General features: G+C 39.3%; 1 protein-coding gene across 3 annotated transcripts; it reads left to right on the forward strand.

Moving 5' to 3' along the window:
• LOC104114712 (uncharacterized) lies at positions 1-10,897 on the forward strand. 3 transcript variants are annotated; one of them, XM_009625224.4, is made up of 5 exons: positions 1-149; positions 1,539-1,643; positions 8,734-9,445; positions 9,543-9,626; positions 10,513-10,897. In XM_009625224.4, the coding sequence occupies exons 2-5, from the start codon at positions 1,569-1,571 to the stop codon at positions 10,587-10,589; spliced, it is 948 nt and encodes a 315-aa protein (XP_009623519.1). In that variant the 5' UTR covers positions 1-149; positions 1,539-1,568; the 3' UTR covers positions 10,590-10,897. The 3 variants fall into 3 exon arrangements, with proteins under 3 accessions (XP_009623519.1, XP_009623520.1, XP_009623521.1); XM_009625225.4 differs by lacking the exon at positions 1,539-1,643 and having other exon boundaries at positions 16-149; XM_009625226.4 differs by lacking the exon at positions 1-149 and having other exon boundaries at positions 8,750-9,445.
• The last annotated feature ends 213 nt before the right edge of the window (positions 10,898-11,110 follow it).

An 11,110-nucleotide genomic window follows, 5' to 3' on the forward strand; every position in this document is an offset into this window, starting at 1 on the left:
ATGATTCTCCTCTTTGCACGCACCAGACACTGGACAGGCACGATCAACAATTTGAGGGCCACTGGTTGTTTGTGCCCACTATTCCTCCGTCGTTGTGATTACCTTCCACCCTCTGAAGAAATTGGCAGCATATCCGTGTACATATTAAGGTACTTATTTCATTTATTTTCTCTTTTGTTTTTTGATATGTTAGATTGTAGTTATGCAATCCAATTCTGTCGAATTGATATTTGATACTGTATGCATTTTTATAGCTCATTCTTGTTGGTTGATTGATTCACGGTATAAAGCTTCTGCTAAGTTGGATTTTAGATATATTCAAAAGAATTTCTGTAGCCGCTGGTACACGGATTGCACTATACGTACTATTGCTGGAGAAAGGGATCTCCGTTTTCTTTATTGGGAGTGTGGTATCACTATATTGCATTGCTCTAAAAGAAAAAAGCTTCCTAATTTTAGCTTATTAACATTGTAATTCAAAGGTGATTCCGTTGTCCAGGAAAGACTAAATGAATAGGCATTACGGGAAGATCAGGTTATGACCGATTCTTCTACTCAACCCATTTTAAACTGCCCCAAATTTTTTGCCATATCCATTACATTTTCTAAGCTTAATCACCAAACGAATACGATGAGATAGATAGATAGATAGATAGATGGATAGATAGATAGATAGATAGATAGAGAGAACTGCTTTTATTAGCTTAATACACATTAAACTATAGTTTACAGACTTCCTCAGCTCTACTCTCTCTTTTAAAGCTAATCTACCACTAGGGAGGTTACCTAGTGGCTAATTTGAGTAATAAAGATTCCAACTTGAGTTCAGAACGAGTGTACACTATTACAATGAAAACAAACCATGTCTAATGAAATAATGAAACTATCTAATGTCATCTTTGAATTTATTTAATATTCCGAGATGAACTCACATCGAACAAAATAATAAAATGCTCGAAAGAAATTGAAGTGTCCACACTGCCAAAGATTTCGAGATTTCATTTTGTGCAAGCTGCTTTCCACCTTGAAGTATCCGAATGCCACAGAATAGAACCATTGCCCCATCATCCGCCACCATATGCTAATGAAACTCTTCATGGTATAGAATGCCATTGTTTTCCTCCCTTCACTGCCTTGGTTCTCAATGATGGCCACTGTAGCTTATCCAAATTCAAAATGCCCTTCCTTTGGTGTCCAGCTCCACAAATGAATTGATTATGAGTTCCCCATCCGCATTGAAGGCTAAGTCTGCCAAACGATCAGCTAGCTTGTTACCTCAGTTAATGACTTGGTTATTTTTCTGTAGACCTGTCATTGCTCAAATTTCCGAGACGAATCATTCTATTAGTAGTATCTGCAAAAGTGCTTCTCTAAACTATGCAGATTAAGTGGACACATTCAAACCAATTTTAGCAGAACTTATTTTATTTATCTCAGTTTAGTAAATTTTTGTTGGATTCTCTTCCCTTTTGCTCTTTGTTTGGTGAAAAATGCTGAACTGGGAGTATGTTCTCATCTGAGTCGCTGCTTCTTTTCAGAGCTGCAGATAATTTTCATTATGTCTTGGAATGGAACCACCTCGAATGGAACATTTTCTTCTTATCATGTCATGCTCCATCATCTCGACGCAGTGTGCCTATGAGGTGAGACTGTGAGAGTAATATTCCCGACTCCATCACGCATGAGATACATTTAGTTCATTTTCTGCATAATTTCTTTGCTTAGGACATACATATGTACTTGACAAGCAAATGTAGGCATACATAGCATTTGTTCTAAATTCATTATTTATCAAGTTTCTTTTCATCCATGCAATTGTTTTATGTAAATCATGTCCTATTTATTTTTCCCTACACCACTCCTTGCTGCGAACATTTGAAATAAAATCCTACATTAATCTCGAATAGGGTCAAAATCACTGCTACCTATGAAGCCCCAACACCCTAGAGTATCTTTCTTTGGCCTCTCCTAGATGTGTAAAACTAGAATTATCTGATTATCTCCCAAGTACCACTAATTTGTTGAACAACTGCTGGGATGAATTGGTCCCTCTACAACACTGCGGCTCAAAATGGTTATCTTCTTAACGTCTGTTTTAAATTTTTCGGGTTTTCCTTATAATATTCTGAAAAGAAAATGATTTCAGTTATTAATACACAGCTTTCCAAAAGAAAAAATTGAAAATAACCTTTCAAAAGTTAAACACGCTCATTGAGTGTGGCAGGGTTGCTATCTACACTTAACTTGTGCTAGTTTTTGTAGTTTAGGAATTGATGTTGCAAATATGTTGGAAGTAGTTACCTTCTCTGAGCTGATTCTAGAGCTGATGGATTTGTTCCACTTAAGGAGCTTATTGATTAGTATATGCTTGTTCCTTCTATTATAATCAGTGCATAATAGAGTTGAAAATATACAGAATTTGGGATACAAGAGTCATCAATATATGCTAATGTAGAATTTCTCTGACTTGGGAAATGTGCCCCCCACAACCTGTGCCCCTCTCTCTCCGGTGAAGACCTTACTCCGGTGATTGTTTTTACTATGAGGGATTCCACTTATTCCGTTGCAGGTGATAAATCTTTCTAGTTAATAGACATTAGTGAAGATCTCGATAGGTGGTTTGTTCTAATTGAACGCGGAGAGGAACCGCAGAGGATTTTCTCTCCAAATGCCTGATTGGTCAATTCAACGACCCCTTTAACCACAACCCCAACACTGAAGTGATCCAAAAGTGGTTTCTCAACAGATGGAAAGCAGAATCACCCCTTTGGCCCATAACCAGTTCCTCTTTGAATTTCCCTCAAGGCAGGAAGCAGTGCGAGTCAAAGCTGGTGACTGGTTTTGGAATGGGAGACATCTCGCACTAGAGTGGTGGTCACCGGAAAAGACTACAATTGCAACTAAGAAAGAATCTGGGCAAAGATGAATAAAGGCCTTCGGGGTTCCATTACATGCATGGACCTTTGACACTTTCCAGCAAATCGGAGATCACTGTGGTGGTTTTATTGACATTGACGGGGACACAAAATCCAGAACACATCTCTTCTGGGCAAGGATTTGCACAAGTTCTACCGGAGAGGCTCTTCCTAATACAATGATACTGGAGGTTGATAAATTGAGATACAAAATCTCGATTCTGGAGGATGTACTAATGGAAGTTATTTCCGCCAGCGGTAGTAGCGGAGTCACAGAGCAAGAGAAGAAAGAGAAGACGGTGAACTGTTCGGTGGCCTCCTCGAGCCAAACAAAGCCTCGAACTGTACAAATCAACAGCTTCAAGGGTGTGCATAGGGGCCCTAGCCACTTTAATTTAAAAAAATGTCCTTTACAGGTCAGTAATCCGGCCCAGAAGCAGGCCCGGTTAGCTAACAATAATAAGGGTTTTAAAAAGGCAGGTAAATTGGGCCTTGATGTGTATTACTCAAAAGGCCCAAAAAATAAAGGTCCAAAGAAGCCCAAAACAGTGCAGCAATGGAGATTTCGTAGGCTTATTTCGGACCCACTTTTAAATGAACCACACAGAATTATCTTGGAAAACAAATTTGACCCTCTGTCAATAGAGACAGATGCAGATTTTCCAGAGACATCTCATACAGACCCACCACCACTAGAAGCGAGAGGCGACTCTTTGTTTGAGGCTGACGACGAAGCAGAACTGGCGACTAATATCATCAGACCCCTCTGTACATCTGCACCCTTGTCGGAACAGTCAATGGTAAGTTCCTCTGAAAACGACTTTTCCTCACCCCCAAATCTTCTCTCTCTTCCCTGGCATGGCATGGGTGCTGCCAATTCTCAGATTATTCAAAGCCCAACGGTAATAGAGACATCTAGGTGGACTAAAACAGTCATGTCAAAGGCATGCAAAGCGTTTGGGATTAATGTGACCGGCTTTGAGCATGAAATCTTCGACATCATACTTCGTATGGAGGAAAGGAGACAACTGCAGCTGCAAAAGCAAAACTCATCAGACAATGGGAAAAAAAGGGGTAAGAAGAAACAAGAGGCAGAATTGGAAAGATTGAAGTGTGGACTCAACTATGATAGCAGGAGCAAAGGGGTTAGGGGCAGGTATTCCAAGGCCTTCTCATCATGAAACTCAAAATTCTCAGCTGGAACGTGCAGGGGGAATGATGGGGACAAGAGAAGTACAGTAAAGTCCTTAATACAAAAGTGGAGGATAGATATTCTATGTATGCAAGAAACAAAAATTGAACAATGGTCCAACACCTTGGTCAGGCAATTATGGGGTAGTCGTTGGGTTGAATGGGCTGAACTAAAATCAAGCGGTGCAAGTGGGGGTATAATAGTGATCTGGGATAAGAGACAGTGGAACAATTTAGGGGTACATCAAGGAACCTATACTCTATCAGTTATGTTGGAAAGTACACAAGAAGGTTTCAGGTGGTGTTTTTCGGGGGTATATGGTCCTCGCTCAAACCCAGAAAGAGAGGTCCTTTGGTACGAGTTGGCAGCAATTAGGGGCATATGGGATGAACAATGGGTGGTAGGAGGAGATTTCAATGTATGCATGTATGAAAGCGAAAGATACAATTGCATAAGAAGATCCAGGGCAATGAAATCTTTCTCGAATTTCATCGAGGATCTTGACATCATTGACCTTCCACTACAAGGGTCTTATTACACATGGTCCAGAGGTGAGGATTCACTCCAAGCTTCTAGGATTGATAGATTCCTAATTTCTCCTGATTGGGATGACAGTTTCAAAGCTATAAAGCAAATTGCCCTCCCAAGTGTGGTTTCTGATCACAAACCTCTTCTTTTAGAGTGTGGTGATTGGGAAACCACTTCTTCCTATTTCAAATTTGAAAACATGTGGCTTCAGGCTGCAGGATTTACTGATACGGTTAAAGAGTGGTGGCAGAATTATGACATAAGGGGCAGGCCAGGTTTCATCTTGATGCAGAAACTTGGAAGATTGAAAAGAGACATCACTGATTGGAACAAGGGGGAATTTGGTAGACTGGAGGCTAGGAAAAACAATGCCTTGGAAGAACTATCTATGCTGGAACAGTTCACTGAAGGTAGGCTCCAAACACAAACGGAAAGAGCGAAAATACTAGGGCTAAAACTGGAGCTACAACAAGTGGCAAAGGAGGAAGATATATCTTGGAGGCTGAAGTCTAGGTGTCTTTGGCTCAAAGAAGTGATAGGAATACCAAGCACTTTCAAAGAATGGCAAATTCCAATATGAGATCCAACTGTATAGATAAATTGTTGATTGGTGATGCAATAATAGAAGACAAAGATGCAATCAAGGAAGAAATACTCACTTTCTACGAGGGTCTATACACGGAAGAGGAACAATGGAGGCCTACTGCTGATTTTGGTAATTTGGGATCTATCTCTAGTGATGAAAAGGACTGGCTAGAAAGGCCATTTGAAGAAGAGGAAGTTCTTGCTAGTATCAAATCATGTGCACCAGTCAAAGCTCCTGGACCTGATAGATACACTATGGCATTCTTCCAAAATACCTGGGGCATAATCAAGCATGACATAATGGGGGCCTTAAACCACTTCCATCACAATTGCTACATGGTCAGATCCTACAATGCCTCTTTCATAGCTCTAGTCCCTAAAAGGAAAGGAGCCTTACAACTAAAAGACTTCAGTCCTATAAGTCTTATAGGCAATATCTACAAGATAGCAGCCAAGTTACTAGCAGAAAGGATCAAATCAGTGATAGGGAAACTCGTATCAGGAGTGCAAAATGCATTCATCAAGCACAGACAAATTACTGATGCAGCCTTAATAGCCAATGAGATGCTGGATGCCAGATTGAAGAGTGGAATTCCAGGCATACTATGTAAGTTGGATATAGAGAAGGCCTTTGACAAAGTTAGCTGGTCTTATCTACTATCAATGCTTGGAAAAATGGGGTTTGGGCGCATATGGATTAAATGGATTCTGCATAACGACTGTCAAATTCTCAGTCCTTATTAATAGAAGTCCAATTGGCTTTTTCTCTCCACAGAAAGGGTTAAGAGAGGGAGATCCCTTATCCCCCTTCCTCTTCATTCTAGCCATGGAAGGACTCAGTCAGATGCTAGACAAAGCAAAGCAGCTACAATGGATAGAAGGTTTCAGTGTTGGAAACTCTTCAATAGATTCCATCTCAGTTTCACACCTATTATATGCAGATGACACAATAATCTTTTGTGGTGCTGAAAGGTCTCAGGTACAATACCTCAATCTCACTCTACTCATATTTGAAGCAATCTCAGGCCTACATATCAATATGTTAAAGAGTGTAATATACCCCGCCAATGAAGTCCCCGATTTGGAAGCTTTGGCTGCTATCTTATGCTGTGATACTGGTACCTTTCCAACTACTTACTTGGGCCTCGCCTTGGGGGCTAAATACAAATCAGCTGATGTGTGGAATGGAGTCATTGAAAAGGTAGAAAAAAGACTGGCAACATGACAGCTACAATATATTTCAATGGGTGGCAGATTGACCTTGATAAATAGTGTCTTGGACAGCATTCCAACCTATTGCATGTCACTCTTTCCTATGCCTAGTAAGGTCCTAAAGCAACTGGACAAAGCCAGAAGAACCTTTCCATAACTTTCTATGGAAAGGTAACTCTGAAACTCATAAGTTCCACCTTGTCAAATGGTCCAGAGTAATACAACCTAAATCCTAAGGTGGACTTGGAATCAGAGACCTAGCAAAGCACAACAAGAGCATGCTAATGAAATGACTAGGGAGATTTGGAGATGAAGGCTCCAGCTTATGGAAGGAGGTGGTTGCTGCCAAACATGGACAACAAACCCACTGGTGCACTAAATACAACAGAGCACCTCATGGAGTAGGCCCTTGGAAGCACATCAACAGCCTGTGGGAGGAATTCTCACAGAACATATCATTCAAGATTGGAAATGGGTTACATGTCAAGTTCTGGAAGGATAAATGGTTAGACACAAACACATTGAAGGACAGCTATCCATCCTTATATCAGATAGCCAATGCTCCAGATTCAACAATAGCTCAAAACAGATCAGAAGGAACTTGGAACATCCTGTTTAGAAGGAACATGCAAGACTGGGAACTAGAAAGTCTACTGGAACTGTATGGAAGACTTGGGAACTTCTCTATGAATGAACAAGCATCAGACAGACTCAAGTGGAGTAACTCTGAATCAGGCTCTTACAGTGTGAAGGCAGGCTACAAACACTTCTGCGAGCAAAATGAAATCATCGACTATTGGCCTTGGAAACTGATTTGGAAGACAAAACTGCCCACAAAAGTCATCTCCTACTCATGGACAACTCTAAGGGGAGCTTGTCTCACATAAGATAATCTCTGTAGAAGGAGTTTCCAACTAGCTAATAGATGCTAAATGTGCCAACAAAACTCAGAGTCTATTAACCATCTTTTTCTTCACTGCCCAGTAGCCACTTCCATGTGGTCTATGTTTTTTTTCATTATGGGAATAAGCTGGACCCTACCTCAGGGCATTAAGGAAGCAGTTGAAGGGTGGAACATGTGGAAAGTTGACGGAGCCATCAGGAAAATCTGGAAGATGATCCCTCCTTGCATCTTTTGGGTTCTTTGGACAGAGAGGAATCACAGATGTTTTGATGGAGTTTCCACTACTCCTCATTTTTTGAAAGCTAAAGGTCTGGTGTACCTTTTTAGTTGGAGCAACCTCACCCCTGTAAATAACGTTGCCTCCTATCTAGATTTTATCAGTTCACTTACATTGACTTAGGCCATACTTTCGTTCTTGTGTTTTTTTGTTGTTAGCTCTCCGACTGGAATTGAATCACATTGTAACGGAGCTAACAATGGCCTATTTTGTATTTCTGCATCCTCTGGATGCCATCAATGAATCATCTTACTTCATCAAAAATAAAATAAAATAATCAGTGCATAAGAAGAAGTGGTCTTGAATTTATCATGGTGAAGATTGAAGAGTTGTATTCTAATGGTTTGAGTATCACTTTTTTTCAGTGAATGGTGAATGAATTATAGCAAGCCAGGGCTTCTATATTAAAAGCAAATATTTTTAAAAGAAAAGCGCAAAGAAGCAACAAGGTGCAGGGTTTGAAGCGAAAAGCAAGAAATGAAGCGCACAACTTACAGAAAATTACAAGCTACCAAACATATATGAATTTAGTACTATAATGATCAAATTGCAATTGCAAGATTAGTTTTATCATCATCCAATATATAGTAATACTGATATTAATCGAACTCTTCAAATTTGAGATTCAAAGAACCAACAACTTTGTGTTTGGATCACTTTGTGCATTATTGTTTGAAGCGTGTGAGACTCATGAAGCGATAATCCCTCGCTTCACCTTGCTCATCCTTTTAAGCGAAGAAGAGATAGACTTTTAATAACATTGTTTAAAACACGTTAAATGTACAACAACAACAAACCCAGTATAGTCCCATAAGTGGGGTCTGGGGAGGGTAGATAGTACGCAGACCTTACCCCTACAGTGAAAAACACGTTAAATGTATTTTTGCAAAAAGAAAAAAAAACGAGGTATATGTAGTAGTGCTTTTTATTGTCTTCTTATAGTTATTGTCTCATTTCCAAATTGTAGATGAATTTAGAGAGTATCAGAAGAGCATATTGATTTGGAGTGGTTGCTGTTATATGATGAACGAATTTTTTTAACTTTTGTACTTAAGATTTTGTTCATATTTACTAGAAAAGGCAAGATCTATCTAATTGTCTAACATACACCTTCTCTAAGATGGGTCAACAAACAGTAGATTCAAAAACAAGTGACCACGGGAAGGCTAATACTAAATCTGGTGTACCCAAGCATGATAAACCGCTATCAGTGCCAGAAGCTGTAATGGGTACTGCAGTACAAGATTCGCAGAGCGAGAATGTGGCTGCAGCCTCCAAATCAATTGAAAGCCCACTATTTCCTGAAGCGAATAATATGGTCAATAATGTTTCTAATATAACTGGCTCCAAAAGACCTACCCCTGAATGCCTAGTGAACCCACTCAATCGATACTCAACAAACAATTCTGGTAGCGGGCATCTTGTCTATGTTCGTAGAAGACCTGACGGAGAGTTAAGCAAGACTGCTGCTAGTAACAACCAAAGTGGTGTTACTGATTATTCACAACTGAAAAAGCTTAGTCAACATGATGAGAAAGCTCAGACCGAAATCCAGATAAAAGAAGCTAGATATTACGGTCCAGAAGTTTCATCAATGTCAAGGACTCCTTCGAGGGGCTCCTTGTCCATGAAACCTTCAGTTCCTCCCTCTACAGGAGAGTCCAACAACAATTTAGCTTCAGTTAATGTTAGCAACTATCAAGTAACTTCTACCAGCCTATTGTTGGATAATCCCAAGAAGGTTAATTTTAAGCACTGGGAAGAGCGGTATTTCCAATTGCAGAACTTATTGCACAAACTGGAGCAATCAAAGCAAGAGGATTATATCCAGAGTATGTATTCAAATTTCTTGAGGCTTATTCACTGAATTATCTGTTTGTAGTAATCCTTCTTCTCACTCATTTACTCAAATATAATCTCATCGAGCAGTGCTTCGTTCTCTGTCCTCTGTTGACCTAAGCAAACATGCTGTTGAACTGGAGAAGAGGTCCATCCGGCTTGCATTGGAGGAAGGTACTTTGTGATTTTGCTTTTATTGTTGCTTTATTATAGCCCTAGAGATATGTGTAATTTTACAACAGAAATTTGAATGAAAAAGTAAGTAAACCTGCAGACTCTATTGTTGTACTCTTGGATTTGCCTTGATGTATCTTTTTCCATTTTTTTGATGAGTTGGATTTTTCTGGTTGATCTTGTAAGATGCATTTTGCTTCAAGAATTGACTCCTGTCCGTTTAGTATTTTAATAGGCTAGAAATGATACAGGATGGTGTTTGATATCTCATAAAGTCTTGTGTCTGTATTTGCCTTGGTTCTAATGAAAGGGATGACCTAGAAGATAGTTATGAATCGGACTACAAGCTAATTGTGCATTTTTCTCTATAGAATCTTTTTGGGTAAGCCATTCTCACAGTCCTGGGAATGGCCTCTGACTAAGTTTTGGTAAATTTGAATCCTAAAAAGAGGATGAATTGTGCATTGTATGGATTAACATTTTGTTAGTTCCTCTTGGTTCAAGTTTGGAGTGGTTATATAATATTGTTGCACTGACATATGATAGGACGAGGTGTTTGAATCCAATGTAATCAAGGTCCTTCCTTGTGGCATCTGAAAGAGAATCGCTGCCACATTTGATACCGGACCTAATTTTAATTATTGGGCTTTTAACTCGTTTCCTCTCTCCCCTCTTTGTTCCAGTGAGATGGTGAATAGAAACGGAAAAAAAAAAAAGATTGTCTCATGTTTGCAGTTTTCAACCCAAAAAAAAAATTATTAAATTGAGGACTTCCTAATCTATAGAGTTTTTTTAGCACAATTAGTCCTAAAGACCTTTTTGGTGCTGGTATTGATTCTAAATTTCACCTCTTTTTTTTTTTTGGTTTTCTTCTTAAATTTCTCAGCGAAAGAGGTGCAACGAGTAAGAGTCTCGGATGTTTTGGGGCAATATCCAAAGAACCCCAAAAGCTCTCTAGCTTGACGTCCTGAACAGCTTCCGAAGGAAGGAAATGTGACTATTGTAAAACAGAATTTGTACATTTTGTAACCTGATATTTACTAGTGTCGTAGTTAGAGTCTTGTCTGGTCTTAGCCAGTTAATGTGTTGTACTATTCTTTGTTAACACTAACTTATAGTGCCTTGTAATGAGGAAATGGTAATGGCATTCCTCAGGTCCATCTACAATAGTTGAGATTGAATTCTTGTGCTTTATGTATCATGTAAATCTTTTTTATCTATGCTTAGTTCTAGAACTTAATCGAAAAGAAAAAAGAATCTGTTACTCACAAGATTTTGGCAGAAATTTGTTGTGGGATTGCAATCTATATTCATGTTGAATTTGTGAATATCTGGCCATATAATCAGCCCCAACCAATATTTTTAGTATGGTGCCATCTTTTTGGAGCGACGTGATTCACAGTTTACTTTTTAGTATGGACAGTTTGAGGGAGGTGAAGATAGGGATCATTACCCTACATAACAATTCTGATGGTAAAATATGT

This window comes from Nicotiana tomentosiformis, chromosome 1 (genome assembly GCF_000390325.3).
Source record: "Nicotiana tomentosiformis chromosome 1, ASM39032v3, whole genome shotgun sequence".
Lineage (NCBI taxonomy): Eukaryota > Viridiplantae > Streptophyta > Magnoliopsida > Solanales > Solanaceae > Nicotiana > Nicotiana tomentosiformis.

Coding starts and splice junctions, on each gene's coding strand:
- LOC104114712 (XM_009625224.4), top strand. CDS start 1,569: ATGGAACCACCTCGAATGGAACATTTTCTTCTTATCATGTCATGCTCC. Junction 1,644..8,733: donor CGACGCAGTGTGCCTATGAG/GTGAGACTGTGA, acceptor ACCTTCTCTAAG/ATGGGTCAACAAACAGTAGA. Junction 9,446..9,542: donor GCAAGAGGATTATATCCAGA/GTATGTATTCAA, acceptor CTCATCGAGCAG/TGCTTCGTTCTCTGTCCTCT.